Source organism: Saccopteryx leptura, chromosome 2, assembly GCF_036850995.1.
Source record: "Saccopteryx leptura isolate mSacLep1 chromosome 2, mSacLep1_pri_phased_curated, whole genome shotgun sequence".
Lineage (NCBI taxonomy): Eukaryota > Metazoa > Chordata > Mammalia > Chiroptera > Emballonuridae > Saccopteryx > Saccopteryx leptura.
The window spans coordinates 58,698,439-58,721,764 of NC_089504.1; the positions used below are offsets into that span (position 1 = coordinate 58,698,439).

At 37.1% G+C, this 23,326-nt stretch overlaps 1 protein-coding gene across 1 annotated transcript in view; it reads right to left on the reverse strand.

Moving 5' to 3' along the window:
* Positions 1-23,326, reverse strand: part of PIP5K1B (phosphatidylinositol-4-phosphate 5-kinase type 1 beta) — a 388,154-nt gene that overhangs the window by 99,234 nt on the left and 265,594 nt on the right. Inside the window, exon 12 of the mRNA XM_066368035.1 lies at positions 2,751-2,906. Within this exon, the coding sequence (XP_066224132.1) occupies positions 2,751-2,906 (156 nt within the window). The remainder of the gene's footprint in view (positions 1-2,750; positions 2,907-23,326) is intronic.

Sequence of the window (23,326 nt, forward strand, 5' to 3'; positions counted from 1 at the left end):
TGTGAGTATGGCGAGATATTACTCCCGTGATTATTTTATCTAACATGGAAAGAGAAACTTTGTAGATGTAATTAAGGTTACTAATCAGTTGACTCTGAGTTGGTCCAAGAGGAGATTATCCAGGTGGGCTTGGCTTGATTACCTGAACCCATTAGTTCTATGTCTCCAGATAAGAGACAGTAATGTCAGAGACTCAAAGTGTGAGGGGATGGACTTGTAAGAAATTCTAAGCATGCAGATGGAGGGGGCAGTGTGACATGGAGTGTGGATGGTCTTTAGGGCCTGAGCATGGCTCTCAGGCATCAACAACAAAGACATGGGGACTTCAGCCCTTTAACTGAAAGGAAATAATTTCTGCCCACAACATGATGAACCTGGAGGAGAATTTTCTCTAGTGCCTCCGGGTGAGAACTCGGCTCAGTGCACGCCTTCATCACAGTTTTTGAGACCACGATTAGCTGTGCCCAGACAACCAGGGTTTCCCTTATCAGTCTTCTGACTTACAGAACTGGGAGGTGATAAACGAGGTTACACGAGGCTGCTACCTTTCTGGTAATTGTTACACGGTGATGGAAAACTGACGTAAGTAAGATATACTGAGAATGACAGAAACAACTGATTTAAAAACTAGAGGGAAATCTGGTGATGACTTGGTGTGCTCTGAAAGGGGAAGTCCCCCAGTTCAGAGCTCTGTGAAAAGGCCGAGCTTTGCAGCAAACTTTGTGGCTGCAGAGAATTGTCAGAATAAACTCACTTTAAAATAGCATGTTAACATTTTCAAAGAATATGCTCCATAGGTTCTTCTTTGACCTTCAGAAACCTTTTCAGGTGAAGAACCTTTAAAGTGAAGCAATGGGTCCAATAGTTCACCATAAAAAAGGGATGTGATATGTTCTACCTGCCACGTTCCCAGACTTTCTGGGTGCTGTGTGGTGCAGTCATTACCCAGACTCACACTGGCACTCACTGCTGACCTCAGAAGTCACGTTGAGCATATGACTGAAAGTTTAACACAGTTTTAAAATAAGTTTATCCTCTTTCCCAGACTGCAGTCCTTGAATTTTATGTGTGCCGTAAGAAAAGCAGGCATGTGGTACCGAGATGGTGAGGCAGGATGCTTAGGGAAACAGGGTGCACATCTGCCAGAAACTGGAGCCGTGAACTCAGGCCGAGGAACCAGGGCAACTCATTAACTCTGTTGTGAAAATCACTAAATCTGAGAAGAGTCGGTTTATAGGAAGATGAGAAAGAAAGAGCCAACATGGCACATATGGGTGAGCGCTGCAGAAGAGAACAGAGTAACACCCTAATCTAAAGACTCTGAGGGAATGAAAACCTGGAGAAGAGACCACATCTTCTTCAGGAAGTAGAAGAAAATTCCAGGAAATGTTGGGATTCCCAAAAGAATATACAGATTAAAAAATCCACAGGGTCACTTCCTCTTCTAGGATTAAAAGAGAAAAACCAAATGATCCACTCAATGGGTAAAGAAGAGTATTTGATAATATTAAACCCTCACTCCTGATAAAAACTTTAGCAAACTAGGAATAAAAAGTAACTTCTTTGGTCTGATTATGGGTATCACACCCAGCAAACTTCTTTCGCAACAGTGAAATATTAGAAGTATTCCCTTTAACATGAGGACAAGGCAAGGCTGCCCATAATCACCACTTCTGTTCATCATTGTGCCAGAAGTCCTAGCCAGCAAGTAAGAAAGGAAAAAAGATGTGAGGTCTATACAGTAGCAATAAACAGCCAGAAAACCCCAATCTTAAAGAGATACTATTTGAAGAGACAAAATACATATCCATGTCTTTATCTGTACATTCATTTGAGGAATAAACCAAAGGTGGGTATGTATGACAAGCAAGGAGAAGAATATAAACCTGATTAAATTCATTAAAGAGGACCTAGCTAAACTGACAATTCATTGTTACACTGTGATTGTATGCATCTATACATAAGTATGTGTTTATATGTATATGATGTATTTGTGTGTGTGTGTTTGAAAAATACATATGTACATGTACAGAACAAGGTCTAGCAATAAAAACTCCAGTGTTCAGATGTCCTACCTTCAGGTAGGGGGATTATAGATCTTGTTTTTGAATATTTTACTATATTCTATTTTATTTATACCATAAACCATATGTTGTATTCTTTAAGTTTTAAAATTTTTATGTTAACTGTGTCATACTGTAAGTGTTCTTTAAAAATTACTTAATGAATTTTGTTTCTTTTTTCTTTTTTTTATTTTTTATTTTTCTGAAGCCGGAAACGGGGAGAGACAGTCAGACAGACTCCTGCATGCGCCCGACCGGGATCCACCTGGCACGCCCACCAAGGGGCGACGCTCTGCCCACCAGGGAGCGATGCTCTGCCCCTCCGGGGGGGTCGCTCTGTTGCGACCAGAGCCACTCTAGCGCCTGGGGCAGAGGCCGAGGAGCCATCCCCAGCACCCGGGCCATCTTTGCTCCAGTGGAGCCTTGCCTGTGGAAGGGGAAGAGAGAGACAGAGAGGAAGGAGAGGGGCAGGGGTGGAGAAGCAGATGGGCACTTCTCCTGTGTGCCCTGGCCGGGAATCGAACCTGAGACTTCTGCACGCCAGGCCGACGCTCTACCACTGAGCCAACCGGCCAGGGCTTGAATTTTGTTTCTTAGAGCAGGTATATAGTGATTTTTCTACTGTGCATTTACTTGAAAAAACACAAAAAACTTTTCTTTTTCTTGTTTTAAGTTACATGCCTTTACCTTCTTCATCAAGGCTGCTAAAGCTTTGCCCTTCTGTTAGCAAATCTTGCTTGTCATCCTTCCACTCCTGGCTCATTGAGCACACGATCTCCTGCGAAGTCGCCTTCAGGGCGGCGATGGAATTGCACCGCTTTTTAGAAGGTGAAGACTTCAAAGCTGGACAGAAAGGAACAGAAAGGAGAAAGAAATGAAGATACTTATTGTAAAACCACATTAAGATTTTATTTATTCTTTATTATTAACATTTGAGTCATTATTTGAATAGAATGCAAGACACTTTGCTTTCTATACACGAGGAAAGGGAAGTGAAATTGTGTTTTGGCAATTTTTATTTGTTCGAAATGACTTGACTTAGTAAATCAGAATATCCTAGAATAATTTTGAATTAAACTGTCTCTCCAGATTTTGAAATAAAAGTATTATTATTATTATTATTATTTTTTTTTGCTAAAGAATTATTTTTCCTCCTCCAATAAATGTTATTTTACCACCGGGAGGAGGCTGGCTGGGTTGGTAAACGCAGATGGTAAACTAAGAATTCTCATGACCCTAGTTTTATTAAGTTGGGACTGGGAATTTCTACCCATGCCAATGTTTAATCTTATACTCATGTTGCCCAATTTAGCCAAGTTCCTTCCGGTTGCTTTTTTTCTTGCAGTGACTTTCCACTGAAATTTCCTGCCCTTTGGGTCTTTTATAGGTCATGGTTATATCAGATGTATAATTCACACTTGATCTTTGTCCAAACCGCTTCTCTAACTTCCAAAGTGTGTTGGTAACATGGACCAAGGCAAAGGTACTTCCTCACCAACCATGCTCATTGAAAACTTGACTTCTGATAGGTCAACGGGAGTTGCTTCGGCTGCAGCTGGACTATCCCCATTATATTCACTCCTTGCTGCAATAATTCTTGGCTTACCGTGTTACAAAATTTCCTTGGAGGACAGGGGGAGAGGAAAGTTGAGGCCTGGTTTTGCTTTCCCCTGAACTTGTTTTTGGCAGTGTCCCTCTTCCTTTGGAGGCTGGTATTTGGGGTAACCTGACAGTAGATGCATTACAGTAATTGTGTTTGGCCTTGGGAATCTCAGAGCACAGATTACACTGGTCCTCTGGGGCCTTCCCATAGGCAGCTTGCAAGAACTTAATTAAAGAAGGATTTGGGGACACACGCATGAGGGAAGAATAGAGGACAACCTCTCCACTTGAAGAGAAGGGATTGTTTATGTGCTCCATGAGCAGCCTTATCACCATTATAATATAATCACCATCATAAATAACTTTTGTAGAAGGCTTTAGAGTTTGGAAGCCAACATTTACATGCCATATCTCAACTTATGCACAGTCATCTGAGGGAGATAGGCCCTTCTGTAGGTCCAGAAACTGAGAGAAGAAACATGACCTGATCAGGGTCACAGAACTAGAAACCATGAAACTCAGGTGTCTTTCTTTTTTTCTTTAAATTATCTAGTTGGGGGTTCATCTTCTAGCTCTTTTAGCATTCTATTTCCTGGTTAAAGTGAAGGACGAACAAAAGACAAAACTAGAGTTTGCTTTATGGTCTGAAGTATTATATATCCCATACACTGGCTTTCACTTCAATACTCTATCTGCTAATTTTTATAAACCGCCAACTCTGTCTTACAACATAGTATAAATTTCAAAACTTCTAAGTCAGAGGATCTCAACTGTGGTTCAGGGACCTCTAGGTATCCCTGAGATCTTATTAGAAGGTCTGCAATGTTAATACTATTCTCAAAATAGCATTAAGACATCATTTATCTTTCTTACTTCCATTCTCTCATGAGTTCATTGGACACTACATGATCTCTGATAATGACCACAGGTTGAATTCAGCAGCAGGCATGAGAATCCAGATGCCTTCTACTGAGTGAGAATTAGGGATTTGAAAAAATGTAAGTTATGCCACTCTAATGACTCACAGTATTTGTTTTGGAAAATTTAAAACTAAAATAAAAAATAAATTTTCATAATTACTTTTTATTTAAAATTTTTTTTGCTTTGTTAAGATTGAATTATGTTAATATGCATTTTTTATTCTTTCCTTTTAAGATTAATGAATAGTTAAAGTTTTCTTCAGTTTTAAATTCTAATATGTTAAATATAGGTAAATATAACCTACATAAATAAAAGGTCTTTGGGGCCCTCAATCATTTTTAAGAGTATAAAGAGGTGTTGAGACCAAAAGCTCTGAGAATTGCCTCGTTCTTAAGTCAATATTAATTCTCTAACCTGAGAAGCAGCTAGGACCAAAACAGCAGAAAGAAAATGTGAATGAGAGGAAGACACCCAGAGAATGGCACGTGCCTGTGGCTCATGCTGGAGGGGAGGCCAAGAGCCAGAAAAACAGCTCTCTGTTCATTATCAGCATCACACACAATGCAGAGAGGACCCCAAGACAACCCCCTGCTAGGACCACATAAAGAAAGCATTTGCTGCCTGACCTGTGGTGGTGCAGTGAATACAGCATCCACCTGAAATGCTGAGGTTGCTGGTTTGAAACCATGGGCTTGCCTGGTCAAGGTACATATGGGAGTTGATGCTTCCTTCTCCCTCCCTTCTTTCTCTCTCTCTCTCTCTCTCTCTCTCTCTTTCCCTCTCTCTAAAATGAATAAATAAAATCTTAAAAAAGAAAAAGAAAGCATTACTTTGCCTTCAATAGTGAATCTTCCTTAAAGGAGTTATCTCAAAAAATGGTTTGGTTTGCTGGTTACTTTCTTTTGTGCCACAGAAACTCCTGGACTTGTCTTTGGCTAAACAGTGCGATAGCTATACCATGTCCATTTCCAGCCCTACCCTACATCCTGCGATTCAACTGCCTCTACAGCTTGCTGTTCTCCAGCTCAGCTGTCTGCTATTCCTGAACCTGCCCCTGGGCCTTTGTACATGCTGTTCTTTCTCCTCAATATGCCCTTCTTCCCTTCTTTCCTAATGAACACTGGCCTATATTTTCAGGACTTAGTTTAAATATTTGAATCTCTGTGAAGATCTATTTTGGGAGAATTTAAGATTACTTTATTACATTATAAATCTGTAACATGTTCCAATCCCTGATCTAAAACAGACTTTCTGTATTATTAACACTTAGGATAGTACCAGATATGTCATAGGTGCTCAAATGGTGGTTGAATGAATGAGTTATTGTCCTGAAATTTATTTGATTTTTAACAAATGAATGTCCTATTGTGGTTCTTTCAAGAACCTAAGTTTTAGTACATTGAACACATTATGTGAGTGAAGAATTTCAGTGGGGTTTCATGGAGGCACATTATCTCAGTGGAGAAATTATGGTGACTAATATTTCCAGAAGAATTTATATGATTTTACAGACATTACTACATTGGCAGCATGATTCAAATCTGGGGTGAGATGAATGGATTTAAGAAGGTTAAACAAACTGATTTGAATAAAGAAACTTGAATACCAGAAACTTGAATGGGGTCAGGAAGGAGGAGTTTTCACCTACAAAGTATGTCTTTGGGCATTAGGGGCTTTAAATTAATCACAGTTGATAAGGTACCCTGAAATTGTATTTTAACTTGTCCATTTTACTAATTAAATTGCTACCTTTTGAAATGCTGGTAGTGTATAAAAAGTCCATTCATTTGTTCAAATATTCATCAAATAATGACTGAGTGCCTACAATGTGTCAGGAAATGTGCCAGGTGCTGGGAATATACATGAGAGAACCAGATACAATCAGTACTTTCAAGGAACTCACAGTCTAGTGGAGAAAACAGAAAAATAGCTCATTCCAGCAGAGTATGATTAAGTTCTATGGCAGAAGCAAACTGAGACCAGAAGGAAGACCAGCGAAGGATGGAAAGAGAGTTGCAGGCAAAGGGACAAGGATGTGTAGAGGTGTGGAGCCAGCCTGGATTCTCAGGGTATGTGAAAGCAGTTTTGGGCTGCAGGACCTACAGGAAGGGCATGGCGTGAAAAGAGGTGACAGAGAAGTTACTGGGAGGGAAAGAAAGGTCACCTCACAAAGGGACTCAGAAGCCAAATTAGTGATTTTGTGTGCCAGGGAATCCACGGAAGTTAAAAAAATGATTTTTAACCATGGAAGGGTTTTAACAGGTAATTAGCAAGAGAACATTTATATTTTATTGTTAAATTTATTTATTAATTTTAGAGAGAGAGGAAATGGGAGGGGAGGGGAAGAGAGAGAGAGAGAGAGAGAGAAACACTGATCTGTTTCTGCATGTGCCCTAACCAGGGATTGAACCCAACTTTTGCACGTCAGTACTGCACTCCAATTGAGCTCTCCAGCCAGGGAAAGAATATTTATATTCTAAACTGACCCCTCTGGCAGCAGTGTGGGGAGACTAGATTAAATGGGGACATGACCGGAGGCAAGAGACCAATGTGGGGGCCACAACTATATGCAAAAACCCCTAAAAACCAAAACCCCACACACAAACACAGTGGTTGAATTAGGCGAGACACTGAAAGAAGGAACTGAACCCTCGATATTTCAGAGGGATGAGGTGACTGACTGCATGAGGGTGGTAAGGAAAAAGACGGAATCAAACATGTTGCCAGCATTTCTGGCTTGGGTAATTGAATAGATCACAGTGGCCTTTAGTGAGGTGTGGGCTCAGGCAGTGAGGAAGGTTCTGGAAGGAGCAGAAGACAAAGTTTTAAGATCAATCACCTGAGCTTATGGAATTTGGTGGTCACTAGGTCAGCAAGGGGGTTTGTTGGAGGTGTGGGGAGTGAAACATAAGTATTCAGGTGGTAACGGAGTCTTGGGAGATTGAGAAATCGCTCAGAGAGCATTGTCCAAGGGGTAGAGACAGAGTTAGAGCCTAGATACCCACATATAAGCATAAGACAGAGAAGATAAGTGTCAAAGGACACCAAAGAGCAGCATGAGAGGCTGGAAAGGAACCAGGAGGGTCCTGAATTATAAAAGATGGGTAAAGAAAATCTTCCACAGAGAACTGGTATCAGTGGTCTCAAACACTGTAGTTTTAAGAAAAGACTGAAAGTTATTCAATGGCTTGAGCAATGACTAATGATGATCTGAAAAGAATATTTCAGTGGAGTGGTGGGGTCAAAAGCCAACTGGAGTGCACTGAGGAGTGGTGAGAAATAAGGAAGTTAAGGAGGCTTGGTTTTTAGAATGAACAGTTTGAAGGCTGAAAGATGGACCCAGAGGAGAGAATAAATGGTTAAAACTACCCTGAAGTGGAGGTAATCTCTAGAGACATCTGTTTTGTACAGTAAGGAGAAGATGGGACTCAGCACACAAGTCATTCATTCATTCAGCAAATAGATGTACTATGTGTACCCCCCCCCCCCAAGCTCGTCTCAAAGGAGCTTATACTTGCTTTGTACTAGCTGCTGGGGACATAGCAGTGAGCTTATATCCATATGAAGGAGGCAGGCACTGAACAGAGTAAATAAGTAAAATCTACAGTATAGTATAGTTAAGGAAAAAGTAAAACAGGGAAAGTGGATGGAGATCACCTTTTCCACTGTGGCAGGGCTATAAGCATTACCATTACTATCCATGCAGTAAGAAAAATGATAAAATGTTTGAATGTGCTTAGAATCAGAAAGACTTTATTCAATAAATGGTACTGGGGCAATGGTTAACTACTCAGGGAAAAGACAAGGTTAGCTTTACCTCACTTCATACATCAAAATAATACCACATAGGTTAAAAAACCCAAAAACTAATATATAAGAAATAAAAGAAAAATATGAGTGTACATTTATTTGATTCCTCAATTGTGAAGTACTTTGTAAACATAAAAAACAATTCCATTTATAACAACATTTAAAAAATACTCAAGAATAAATTTAACAAAAGTACAAGATTTGTACTCTGAAAATTATAAAACATTGTTGAAAAAAATTAATGAAGGCTTAAATAAAAAGAAATATACCCATGTTCAAGGAACAGAAGACTTAATATTGTTAAAATGGCAATATGCTTCAATTGATCTACAGATTCTACACAATCCTTATCAAAATACCAGCTGCAGGGTCCTGGCTGGTTGGCTCAGTGGACAGAGCAATGGCCCAACATGTAGGCATCCCAGTTTAATCCCTGGTCAGGGTACACAGGAGAAGCAACCATCTGCTTCTCTCCCCCTCCCTCTCCTGCTTCTGTTTTCCCCTCTTGCAGCCACTAGCTCCCTTGGTCAGAGTGTCCAGACACTGAGGATAGCTAGGTTGATTTGAGCATCAGTTCCAGATGGGGTTGCCAGGTGGATCCTGGTCAGGGCACATGTGGGAGTCAGTCTCACTATCTCCCTTCCTCTCATTTAAAAAAAATACCAGCTGCCTTTTTTCTTGGCAGAAATTTACAAGCTGATTCTAAAATTCATAGAGAAATCCAAGGGGCCCAGAATAGCCAAAATGATTTTGAAAAAGAACTCACATTTCTGAAGGCTTTCACACTCCCAATTTCAAAACTTACAATACAGCACTGAAATAATCGAGACAGTATGGTATTGGTATAAGAACAGGCATAGAGATGAATGGAATAGAACTGAGAAGCCAGAAATAAAGGCTAACATTTGTGGACAACTGGTTTTCAGCAAGGGAACAAAGATAATTCAATGGGGAAAGAACAGGCTTTTTAACAAATGATGCTGGGACAGCTGGATATCCACATACAACATAATAAAGTTGAACCCTACCTCATACCATATACTAAAATTACATCAATATTTGTAAGTCATATATTTGATAAAAGAAACTCGTGTCCAGATATATAAAGAATTCTTACAACTCAATAATAAAAAGCCAAATAATGCAATGAAAAATGGGCAAAGGATTTGAACAGACAGTTCTTCAAGAAAAATATAAATGGTCAATAAGCACAGAAGATGTTCAAAAAATCATTAGTCATTAAAAAAATGCAACTTGAAACCACATTGAGACGCCACTTTATATCCACTAGGATGTCTAAAATAAAAGAGAGACAATAACATACGTTGAGAGGATGTGGAGAAATTTGATCCCTCATATGTTGCTGGTAGGACTGCAAAATGATGTAGCTGCTTTGGAAAAGAATTTGGCAGTTCCCCAAAAAGTTCAATGGAGTTACCATGTGATAAAGCAATTCTACTTCTAGGTATATATCCAAGGGAAATGAAAATATATGCCCACACAAAATCTTGTACACGAATGTTTATAACTACATTATTCATAATAGCCAAAAAATAGAAACAATGCAAATATCCATCCACTAATGAATGGATAAAGAAAACGTGGTATACCCATAAAATGGAATATCAATCATCAATAAAAAAGAATAAAGTACAGGATGGCAAAACCTTGAAAACATTCTGTTAAGAAAAACAACCAAACAGAAAAGGCCATGCACTATATGATTCCATTTATATAAAATATCCGGAATAGGCAAATCCATACAGACAGAAAATATATTAGTGGTTGCCAGGGGTAGGGAAAAAGAGGGAATGGAGAGTGACTGCTAATGGGTAGGAGATTTCTTTTGAAGGTAATAAAAATGTTCTAAAATTAGATAGTGGTGATAGTTGTACAACCTTAGGAATATACAAAGCATTGCAGAACTGTATACTTTAAAAGGGTGAATTTCATGGTGTATGAATTATAGCTCCATAAAGATGTTATAAAAGTAGATTAAAAATCAAAACGGGAAAAAGTCAATAGAATTGACTACCTGAGAAGTAAAACACTTGTTACATTAGAAACATAACAAACCACACAAACTGGGAGGTCTGCAACAAATGCTGTATTTCATGGAATTGAAAATGCCACTGATCGTACCATCAGTTTTTGTGCTACTAAGGAAGCAGACCTCCCAAGGGGCGGACGCTCATGGAAAAGTCTCACTAAAGCTGGGACACCTAGGGCCATATCCTCTATAAACCTACCAGGTGCACAGAAAAGTCATTTTTTTCAACATTGGCAAAGGGTAAAGGAAGGTGGAAAAATCTTTCTTGAATATTTGAATCACTAGTTGGTATTTACACAGGTCTGCAGGCCTTTTTAGTCCTTCTAAGTCCATCTTAGGCAAAACAACAACAATAACAAAACAAAAACAAAAACAAAAAATCCCCACCCTCAAAACCCACAAAAACCTCTCAGCAGATTTAATTGGTCTCATTTTAAGATAGCACTGAATAGTTGAATGTGAAACCAAAGTTGTAAAAAAGGTTAAAAAAAGCTTGGTATCTTAAATATGTAGAGTTCATATAAATCATTTGGAAAAATAATAAGCACCTAATATAAATGAGCAAATACCACAAAGCTCAATTCTCAAAGGAATGACAAGTGGCTAATAAACATGAATAATGGTTTAACTTCACCACTACTCCAGAAATACAGATAAAACAACCAGATAACATTTTTTTACTTATCAGAGTAGCATAATTTAAAAATAATTCTGGCTAAGGGTTAGAAGAGTTCAGCCTCTTTTGAAAGTCTACAGGGACATAATCTATTTTTGCAGTTATGTGCATTTTAACCCCTAGTACTCCTTCCTGAAATGTATCCTTAAAAATAATAAGTTTGGACACAAAATTTTCTGAAATGTTTATAAAATATTAGCTAGAAATAGAAAAAGAAAAAACAATGTAAATACCCAATAATGAAAGAATAGTTAAATACATGGACAAACCTATGTAATTTTAATGTTTATTTACAATTTTATTTTATTATACATATATATTTTTCTGTATAGCATTTTTAAAGGTGCCTTTGTAGAATATACAATCATATGGGAAACCATGTTATATAATGTGAAAAATAAAGGACATATACGTAAAATTAGACACATTCTACTACTGTTTTATATAAATACAAAAAACAAAGAAATAAAGTTTGGAAAGAAGTATGTCAAAATATTAATTGTGGATATTTCTAGATTGTGGAATATCAAGTAATTTCATTGTTCTCTGAATATTTTTGTAGTTTCCAATATTTTTACATTGAAAGGTTTTTACTGTCATAAAGATGAACTAAAATGGATTAAAGACTTTAATATAAGACCTGAAACCATAAAATTTATATCTAGAATAGAACACAGGGAAAAAAAGCTTATTGCCATTGGTTTTGGCAACAATTTTAGATATGACACCAAAAGTACAAGCAACAAAAGCAAAAATAAAGAAGTGGGACTATATCAAACTAAAAAGTTCCTGCATAGCCAAAGAAACAGTCAGTGAAATGAAGAAGCAGTCTACAGAATTGGAGAAAATATTTGCAAACTATATATCAGATAAAGGTGTTACTATCCAAAATATGTATATAAAGAAGTCATGTATAGCTAACAAAAAACCAAGTAATCTAATTAAAAAATGGGTAAAGGACCTAAACAAACATTTTCCCAAAGACACACGAATGGCCAACAAATACATGAAAAGATGTTCAACATTACTAATCACCAGGGAAATGCAAATCAAAACCACAAGATTACCATCTCACACTTGTTAGAATGGCTGTTACCAAAAAGACAAGAGATAACAAGTCTTGGGGTGGCTATGAAGAAAAGGAAACCATTTGAATGTAAACTGATACAGTTATTATGGAAAATATTGTGGAGGTTCCCACCAAAATTAATAATCAAACAGTCATACGATCCATCAGTTCTACTTCTGGGTATATACCCAAAGGAAATACAATCACTATCTTGAAAAGATAGCTGCACTCCCAAATTCATTGCAGCATTATGCATAGTAGTCAAGACATGGAAATAACCTAAGTGTCCAGTGGTGACTAAATAAATAAAGAACATATGATACATATACATACACACATGCACAGCATTAAAAAAAAAGGAAATCTTGCCATTTGCCACAACATGGATGAATGTTGAGGGCATCATGCTAAGTGAAATACAGACACAGAGAGAGAAATACTGTATGATCTGACTCATATGCGTATTCTAAAATAGTTGAGCTCAGAAATACAGAGAAGAGTGGTTACTGAGGCTTGGGGATGGGTGAAATGGGGTGATATTGGTCAAAGTGTACCAACTTCTAGTTATAAGATAAGTAAGTTATGGGACTGTAATATACAGTATGCTGATTATAGTTAACAATACTGTATTATATACTAGAAAGTTGCTGATAGAGTAAATCTTAAACATTTTCACCACACATATATACACACAATTTATAATTATGTGACATGATGGACAAGTTAAGTAACTTATTGTGATTATTTTGCAATATATATGTGTGTCAAATCATCATACTGTACACAAATTTACACAATGTTATATTACACCTCAATAAACCTGGAAATAAATTAAAAGTCTTAAATAACAAAGTGTTTTAGTTTCATTAACAGAAAATTCCAATAAAAATTACAGGGAAAATCTCTGTTATATAAATAGGAAATATGAACATTCTACTTTTTCAGGTTTGTTTCTGTGTGTGGCTAAATTGTCATGTTTAAGGTTATGAAATTGGACCACAGAATACCTAAATGATGAAATAATATGCAATAATAGGGTTATTTTTCTTTTCATATAGTTAAAAAATTTATAACATAAGGAATATGTGTCCATTGTGGAAAATTTAATAAAGACTAATATAAGGAAAAGAAAACTTATATAATCCCATGATTGAGAACAATTGTTGTTAGCTTTGGGCTTGGTCTGCTCTTCTTGCTCCTCCCTAATGATTTAAAATTAGGGTATGGATTTAAGATCTTTCTTCTTTTAAATGGAGGCATTAATGGCAATAAATTTCCCCTGAACACTGCCATCACAGCATCCAATGTTTTTAGTTTGTGTATTTTTGTTTCCATTCATCTCTAAGTTTTTCTCTAAGTTCTCTGTGCTTTCTCCTTTGACCTATTGATAGTTTAAGAATGTTATTACATTTTCACAAATCTGTACATTTTTTTATTTTTGCTCATTGATTAATTCTACTGTGATTGAAAAAAAAGAGAAAAGGATTAAAAAGTACAGGTTTTTGGTTATAAAATAAGTCACAGGGATATAAAACATACCATAGGGAATATGGTCAGTAATATAATAACTATGTATGGTGACAGTTATTGGACTTATTGTGGCCATCACTTTGTATGGTATAGTAATGATGAATCTCACTAAGTTGTACATCTGAAATTAATCTGCTATTATATGTCAACTACAATTAAAATAGATTTTAAAAAAGCTTCTTTGTATAATTTCAAACTTTTAAAATTTATTGAAATTGTTTTGTGATCTAACGTGGTTTATCTTGAAGAATATTTCATGAGAATAATCACCATTAATATATTTATATATCCCATTATAATTTTGTTGTGCATTAATAAGGTGACTAACTTTTTTACAATGAAAAGGAGGACAAATATCAATTGAAGAAAACAATATAGTAAATATTATAAAAAGGGAAACATTTTATTCATTGCAACAGTAATATATTATAATATAATAAATGCATAATAAAAACATTTGTAATATTTTAAATTGTAATTATGCTTACATGCCTATTAGTTTTTAATAATAATTGTAAAAAAAAAGTACTCATTTATATACAAATATATCACATCACATGCAATGGATTGACTCTGCATCGATCAAATATGGACATTTACAGATTAGCCTTCCAATAACAAAAAGGAGGACATGTAGGAGGACAGCAACATCTCACAGAGGACAGCCCAGAAACTTCACAGAGCTAAAACTTGTAATACAGCGACACCCACTGGAAGAAACCTCTCAAAACCAAAATTTATTTTTCTTTTATTTTTTCTTCCATTTTTCCTTTTTCTATTTTTTTCTTCCTATTCTGTTTTCTCTTTCTCTCTTTTGAATTTCATTTTCTTTAATGTTTATATATTTTATTCTTATTTTTTTCTGGGTGTTTTGTTTTGGATTTTTTTGGGGGAGAGGGTTTTCAATCCTTTTTTCCGTGGTTTTCTTCTTTACTTGGCATAATTTAAAAATTTTACTGTATTTTTAAAATTTTTCATTGTTTTAGTTGTTTTTTGTTAGGGTTCTTAACAACACCACTCTCAAATGCCATCAAGGAAGAAGAAATTGAAAACCATGGCTATAGAAGACAGAGATATAGTTCAGAAAGAAATAAAAAATATCCAGAAAAATATTTCAATCACATGGAAAACTTGAAGTTAAGTAACAGAGAATTCAAATTGAAGTTCTTAAAATACTCAACGAGATGCAAGAAGATACAATTAGGCAACTTAATGAGCTCGGAAAACAAAATGAAAACTTCACCAAGGAGATTAAATCTTTATAAACAGAGATGAAGAACTCAATACATGAACTAAAAACTGAGATAGCAAGTTTGGCTAATAGAACAAGCCATATTCAGAAAAGAATCACTGACATCGAAGATAGGCAACTAGAGATGCTACAGAGAGGAGAGAGACTCACAAATTAAAAAAAAAAACAAAAACAACAGAGCTCTACAAGAATTGTTTGACTCCATCATAAACAGCCATATAAGAATAATGGGCATATCAAAAGAAGAGAGGAAGGAGGGAATAGAGAGCCTATTCAAACAAACAATTAATGAGAACTTCCCAAGCCTATCAAAGGGTTAAAGCCTCAAATCCAATAAATAAACAGAATGCCAAGTTACCACAACCCAAACAGACCTACTCCAAGGCACATCACATTAAAACTGTCAAAAATTAATGACAAAGAAAGACTCTTAAGGCAGCTAGGAAAAAAAAATTATATAACATACAAAGGAAAGCCCATTAGGTTATCATCGGACTTATCAGCAGAAACTCTACAAGCCAGGAGACCTGGACCTAAACATTCAAAGCACTGAAAGAGAGAAATTATCAGTCAAGAATACTATATCCATCAAAGTTATCCTTCAAATATGAAGGAGAAATAAAAACTTTTGCAGACATACAGAAGCTGAGGAAATTTATCACCAGGAAACCCCCCAGTACAGAAAATAATCAAGGGGGTTATTTGACCAGAGACAAAAACAAAACAAATAAAAATTACAAATAAAAGCTCCAACAAGGTCATAATAAAAACAAGGATAATCTGTGACTACAATAACATAAAAGGGGAGAGGATAGAGATCTGTAGTACCAAAGGAGGATGGCATGCAGAAGTGCTCATAAGACAAAGGACTCTTGTACATATGATCATTTTTCTCTTAATAACCTAATGGTAACTAACCAAGAAAAATCCAGCTTAAAATATACAGCTTAAAAAAGGAAGAAATAGGGGAAAGAAGTATGGAATACCACCAAACAAAAACAACGAACAGAAACAAAAAAGAAGGACAAAATAAGACCCAGAGCTATCAGAAAACAACATAAAATGGCTAAAAGAAATGCTCAAGTGTCAATTATTACCCGAATGTAAGTGGACTGGACTCATCAATAAAAAGAGACAGAGTAGCAGATTGGATCAAAAAGCAAAATGCAACCATATGCTGCCTTCAAGAGCCACATCTAAGCTGCAAGGATAAAAGTAGACTCAAAGTGAAAGGTTAGAATACAATCTCCAAGCAAATAATTTCAAAAGAATGCAGAAATAATATCCAAAAGAATGCAGATGTAGACATACTCCTATCTGACAACACTAACTTCAAAACAACAAAGGTAACCAGAGACAAAGGTGGACTTTCATGATAAAGGGAACATTGTATCAAGAAGACATAACACTTCTTAATATATATGCACTGAACCAGGAAACACCAAAATATGAGAGACATCTACTAAATGATCTAAAAATAGAAGCAGACAAAAACACAGACATACTTGGAGATTTCAACACACCATTGACAGCCTTGGATAGATCATCCAAACAGAAAATGAATAAAGAAATATCGGCTTTAAACAACACACTAGATCAACTGGACATAATAGACATTAATAGGATATTTCATCCCAAAATGTCAGATTATACATTCTTCTCCAGTGTGCATAGAATGTTTTCAAAGATAGACCATATGTTGGGCCAGAAAACTAATATCAAGCATACTTGAAATAATACTAAGCATACTTTCTGACCACAGGCTTTGAAATTAGAATTAAAAAAAAAAGAAGTAAAGAAACTCACAAAATTGTGGAAATTAAACAACATACTTCTAAAAAATGACTGGGTCAAAGAATAAATAAAAGCAGAGATCAAAAGATATATACAGACAAATGAAGATGACAACACAACATATAAAAATTTCTGGAATGCAGCAAAAGCAGTAATAAGAGGGACGTTTATATCAGTGCAGGCTTATATCAAAAAACAAGAGAGATCCCAAGTAAACATCCTAACATCACATCTTAGGAAACTAGAAAAAAAGAACAAAGGCAAAGATGGCAATGGAGTAGGCAGACACAAAGACATCCATCCCCCATGACCAAACTGGAGTACAAATTAATTTAAGAACAATCTCGTGAAAAACCAACTTTGGACTTAAGAGAATAAAACTCAAAAACCAAGGAGCACAGAAGAAACCACCTCGAGCCTGGTAGGGAATGCAAGGGTGTGGTGGGGGCTCCCCAGCTCCCAGGAGCGAGGGGAGGCTGAGGCTAAGGGTACAGAGAGTATCTCATTGCGAGGAGAGAGACCCTGAGAGGTGGGGGTCCTCAGTCCCAGAACCAGAGCCCTAGCTTAGAAACCCAAGGACTGGAGGAGACAGCCTGACAGCATTGAGTGGGGAAAAGAGTAGGATATCTGTCTATGGGAAGTGGCTGACAAAAGAAGTTGCAGCCTTAAAGGGCCAGCACAGAAAATATCACACACAGCCACTTGCCTGGGGCTCTGAGGGTAAGAAGGGCTGAGAGGACTGGTCTTGCATGAGGAGAGTGGGGAGTTTGAGGCACAGGGACAAAAATGTAGAATTAATAGTTGAGCTGAGTCATTCTCCAGTGCTGAGGTGGCCATAGCTCAAGGAGAGGTCACTCCCTCCATCCAGCACAAGCCTAGTGTGGAACCAGCTGACCCACCTCCAAAAGGCTCTCCAGCTCCAATCAGCACAAAAGGTTGTTCAGAAAGGAGGAAGTAAAGGGGAGGCTCACTGCCACTATACCTCCTCCTTCTGATATGGAGAATGTGCCCCACCCCAGAAAGTCATTGGGCAGACCACACCTTCTGGTTCTCAGAGGTCACACTCACCATATTCCTGGATAGAGTTTCAACTGGGACCAAAGACCAAGATACACCTACTTCTCCCCAACCCCCCTAACACAAAAGCGCCCTGCTGGACTCAACAAACATAGAAGCTCCCTGCTGGGCTCAACAAACAAACAGCAAAGAAATTAAGACTTTTACATGAATCTACTAGTTAAGGAGAATTAAAATTTGATCAACCAGCAGAGGCTGAGGGATAAAGTCCTGGAGAAGAAGCCACATTCCATAAACCAACCTAAGACCTACAACTCTAACAAGCTTGCAAACTACACACAGAAAGAATGGGAAGGCAGAGGAATGTAAACTATATGAACCAACAAGAGAAATCCCAAGAAAAAGAACTGAATGAGATAGAAGTAACCAAATTAGTGGATGCAGAGTTTAAAATAATGATTGTGCCTGACCTGTGGTGGCACAGTGGATCAAGCGTTGACCTGGAATGCTGAGGTCACTGGTTCAAAACCCTGGGCTTGCCTGGTTAAGGCACATATAGGAGTTTATGCTTCCTGCTCCTCCCCTCTTCTCTCTCTCTCTCTCTGTCTGTCTGTCTCTGTCTGTCTCTCTTCTCTAAAATGAATAAATAAATAAAAATAATTAAAAAAATAATGATTGTTAGGATGCTTAAGAATCTCAGAGCTACAATGGATGAACTTAATGAGCACCTAAATAAAGAAATTGCAAATATCAAAAAAGACACTGAAATCATAAAAAAAAATCAATCAGAAATGGCAATTACAATATCAGAAATGAAGACTACACTAGAAGGAATCAAAAGCAGGCTGGATGGAGCATAAGATCAAATCAGTGAATTAGAGGATAAGATAAATAAAAACACAGAAACAAAGCAGCAAAAAGAAAGAAGCTCAAAAAGCCTGAGGAAATTATAAGAGAACTCTGTGACAATATGAAGAGAAATAACATTCACATCATAGGGGTTCCTAAAGGAGAAGAGAAAGAACAAGGGACAGAGAACCTGATTGAAGAAATCATAACTGAAAACTTTTCTAAATTGATGAAGGAAAAAGTCACACAAGTTCAAGAAGCACAGAGAATCTCACTAAAGAGAAACCCAATGAGGCCTACATCAAGGGACATCATAATTAAAATACCAAAGTTAAGAGATAAAGAAAAAATACTAAAATCAGCAAGAGAAAAGTAGTCAATTACGCATAGAGCCCCCATAAAAATGACATCTGAGGCCCTGGCTGGTTGGCTCAGTGGTAGAGCATTGGCCTGGTGTGCAGGAGTCCCGGGTTCGATTCCCGGCCAGGGCACACAGGAGAAGCGCCGATCTGCTTCTCCACCCCTCCCCCTCTCTTTCCTCTCTGTCTCTCTCTTCCACTCCCGCAGCCAAGGCTCCACTGGAGCAAAGTTTGCCCGGGCACTGAGGATGTCTCTGTGGCCTCTGCCTCAGGTGCTAGAATGGCTTTGATTGCGGCAGAGTGACGCCCCAAGATGGGCAGATCATCGGCCCCTGGTGGATATACCGGGTGGATCCTGGTCGGGTGCATGCGGGAGTCTGTCTGACTGCCTCCCAATTTCCAGCTTTGGAAAAAAAAAAAATGACATCTGACTTTTCAACAGAAACACTTGAAGCCAGAAGAGAATGGCAAGAACTATACAAAGTAATGCAAAACAAGAGCCTCCAACCAAGAATTCTTTATCCAGCAAGGTTATCATTTAAAATTGAAGAAATAAAGCTTCCAAGACCAAAAAACAAACAAACAAACAAACAAAAAACCAAAACAAAACTCAAGGAATTCATTACAAACAAACCAGTACTGCAGGATATGTTGAGGGGCTTGTTGTAAAAAGAACAAAGGAAAACAGAAATTGAGAAAAAGAGAATTACAGATTTAAAGAGTAAAATGGCAATAAACAACTACACATCAATAATAACTTTAAATGTAAACAGAGTAAATGCTCCAATCAAAAGACATAGGGTAGCTGCATGGATAAAAATACAGGACCCATACATATGCTGTCTATAAAAGACCGACCTCAAAACAAAAGATACACATAGACTGAAAGTAAAGGAATGAAAAAAAATTTTCATGCAAATGGAAAGGAAAAAAAAGCTGGGGTAGCAATACTAATATCTGACAAAATAAACTTTAAAACAAAGGCTATAGGGCCTTGGCCGGTTGGCTCAGTGGTAGAGCGTTGGCCTGGCATGCAGGAGTCCCGGGTTCGATTCCTGGCCAGGGAACACAGGAGAAGTGCCCATCTGCTTCTCCACCCCTCCCCCTATCCTTCCTCTCTGTCTCTCTCTTCCCCTCCTGCAGCCAAGGCTCCATTGGAGCAAAGTTGGCTTGGGCGCTGAGGATGGCTCTGTGGCTTCTGCCTCAGGTGCTAGAATGGCTCTGGTTGCAACAGAGTAATGCCCCAGATGTGCAGAGCATTGCCCCCTGGTGGGCATGCTGGGTGAATCCCGGTCAGGCACATGCGGGAGTCTGTCTGACTGCTTCCCCGTTTCCAACTTCAGAAAAATACAAAAACAACAACAACAACAAAAAAAAAAACCACACACAAAAAACAAAGGCTATAGTAAGAGATAAAGAAGGTCACTACATAATGATAAAAGGAGCATTACAATGGAAAAACATAACTATTATAAATATATATGCGCCTAATATAGGAGCACCTAAATATTCAAAACAGATTTTGATGGACAAAAAGGGCGAGATCAACAGCAATAATATTGATATAATAGTAGGGGACTTTAATACCCCACTAACATCAATGGACTGAACCTCCAGAAAGAAAATTAACAAGGAAACAGCAGCCTTAAATGACATATTAGATCAACTGGATTTAATAGATATCTTCAGAACCTTTTACCCCAAAGCAGCAGAATATACATTCTTTTCAAGTACTCACAGTACATTCTCTAAAAATAGACCACACGTTAGAATACAAAACAAGTCTTAATAAATTTAAGAAGATTGAAATCATATCAAGCACCTTCTCTGATCACAACAGCATGAAACTAGAAATCAACAACAGTAGAAAAACTGAAAAAACATTCAAACACTTGGAGACTAAATAGCATGCTATTAAATAATGAATGGGTTAGCAATGAGATCGAGGAAGAAATCAAAAACTTCCTTGAAACAAATGAAAATAAACATATAACAACTCAAAATTTATGGCAACTTAAAATTTATGGCAGACAACAAAGCAGTCCTGAGAGGGAAGTTCATATCATTACAGGCATAACTTACAAAGCTAGAAAAAGTTAAAATTAACCACTTAACCCTGCACCTAAAAGAACTAAAAAAGAACAGCAAGTAAAGCCCAGAGGAAGTAGAAGGAAGAAAATAATAAAGATCGGAGCAGAAATAAATGACATAGAGGCAAAAAAACAACAACCCCCAAAACAATACAGAAGATCAATGAAACCAAGAGCAGGTTCTTTGAAAAGGTAAACAAAATTGATGAATCTTTAACTAGACTCACCAAGAAAAAAAGAGAGAGGGCTCAAATAAATAAAATTAGAAATGAGAGTGGAGAAGTAACAACTGACACAACAGAAATTCAAAGGACTTTAAGAAAATACTATGAAGAACTGTGTGCCCAAAAATGGGACAACCTAGATGAAATGGATAAATTCCTTGAAAAATATAATAATTCAAAAATCAATCTGGAAGAATCAGAAAACCTAAACAGACCAATTACACCAAAAGAGATTGAAACAGTTATCAAAATACTCCCAAACAGCCTGACCAGGCGATGGTGCAGTGGATAGAGCATTGGACTGGGATGCAGAGGATCCAGATTCGAGACCCCGAGGTCGCCAGCTTGAGCACGGGCTCATCTGGTTTGAGCAAAGCTCACCAGCTTGGACCCAAGGTCATTGGCTCAAGCAAGAGGTTACTCAGTCTGCTGAAGGCCCATGGTCAAGGCACATATGAGAAAGCAATCAATTAAAAACTAAAGTGTCACAACAAAAAACCGATAATTGATACTTCTCATCTCTCTCCATTTCTGTCTGTCTGTCCCTATCTATCCCTCTCTCTGACTTTCTCTCTGTCTCTGTAAATGAAACAAAAGAAAACAAAACAAACAAACAAACAAAAACCTCCCAAACAAACAAACAAAAATCCATGGGTCAGATGGCTTCACAGGCAAATTTTACCAAATATTCAAAGAAGAACTAACTCCTATCCTTCTCAAGATATTTCAAAAAATTCAAGAGGAAGGAAAACTTCCAAACTCCTTTTATGAGATGAACATGATCCTCATTCCAAAACCAGGCAAAGACACTACAAAGAAAGAAAACTATAGGCCAATATCACTGATGAACTTAGATGCTAAAATTCTCAACAAAATATTAGCAAATTGGATCCAGCAATACATGAAAAAAATCATACATTATGATGATCAAGTGGGATTTATTCTGGAGAGGCAAGGCTGGTACAATATTGCAAATCAATCAATGTGATTCATCACACAAACAAAAGGAAGGATAAAAACCATATGATAATATCAATAGATGCAGAAAAAAGCATTTGATAAAATCCAGCACCCATTCATGATGAAAACTCTCAACAAAATGGAATTACAGGGAACATACCTCAACATGATAAGGGCCACCTATGACAAACCTACAGACAACATCATACTCAATGGGCAAAAATTAAAAGCAATTCCCTTAAGAACAGGAACAAGGCAGGGGTGCCCCCTTTCACCACTCTTATTCAATATAGTTCTGGAAGTCCTAGCTATAGCAATCAGACAAGAAGAAGAAATACAAGGCATCCAAATTGGAAAAGAAGTAAAACTTTCCTTGTTTGTTGATGACTTGATATTGCATCATACAAAGAAAGCCCTAAAGTCTCAGACAAAAAACTACTGAAACTGATAAATGAATTCAGCAAGGTGGCAGGATATAAAATCAATATTTAGAAATCAGTCACATTTATATACACCAACAATGAACTGTCAGAAAGAGAAATTACGGAAACAATCCCTTCACTATTACAACCAAAAAAATAAAGTACCTAGGAGTAAATTTAACCAAGAAGGTTAAAGACTTGTACTCAAAAAACTATAAATCATTGATAAAAGAAATCAAGGAAGATACAAACAAGTGGAAACACATACCATGTTCATGAATAGGAAGAATAAATATCATTAAAATGTCTATACTACCCAAAGCAATATATAAATTCAATGCAATTCCTATTAACTTACCAATGTCATACTTCGAAGATATAGAACAAATATTCCAAAAATTTATATGGAACCAAAAAGAACACGAATAGCCTCAGTAATCTTGAAAGAGAAAAAAGTGAGGAGTAGCACACTTCCTAATACCAAGTTATTCTACAAAACCATTGTACTCAAAACAGCTTTGTACTGGCATAAGAACAGGCATACAGATCAATGGAACAGAACAGAGAACCCAGAAATAAACCCACACCTTTATGGTCAATTGATATTTGACAAAAGAGGTAAGAGCATACAATGGAGT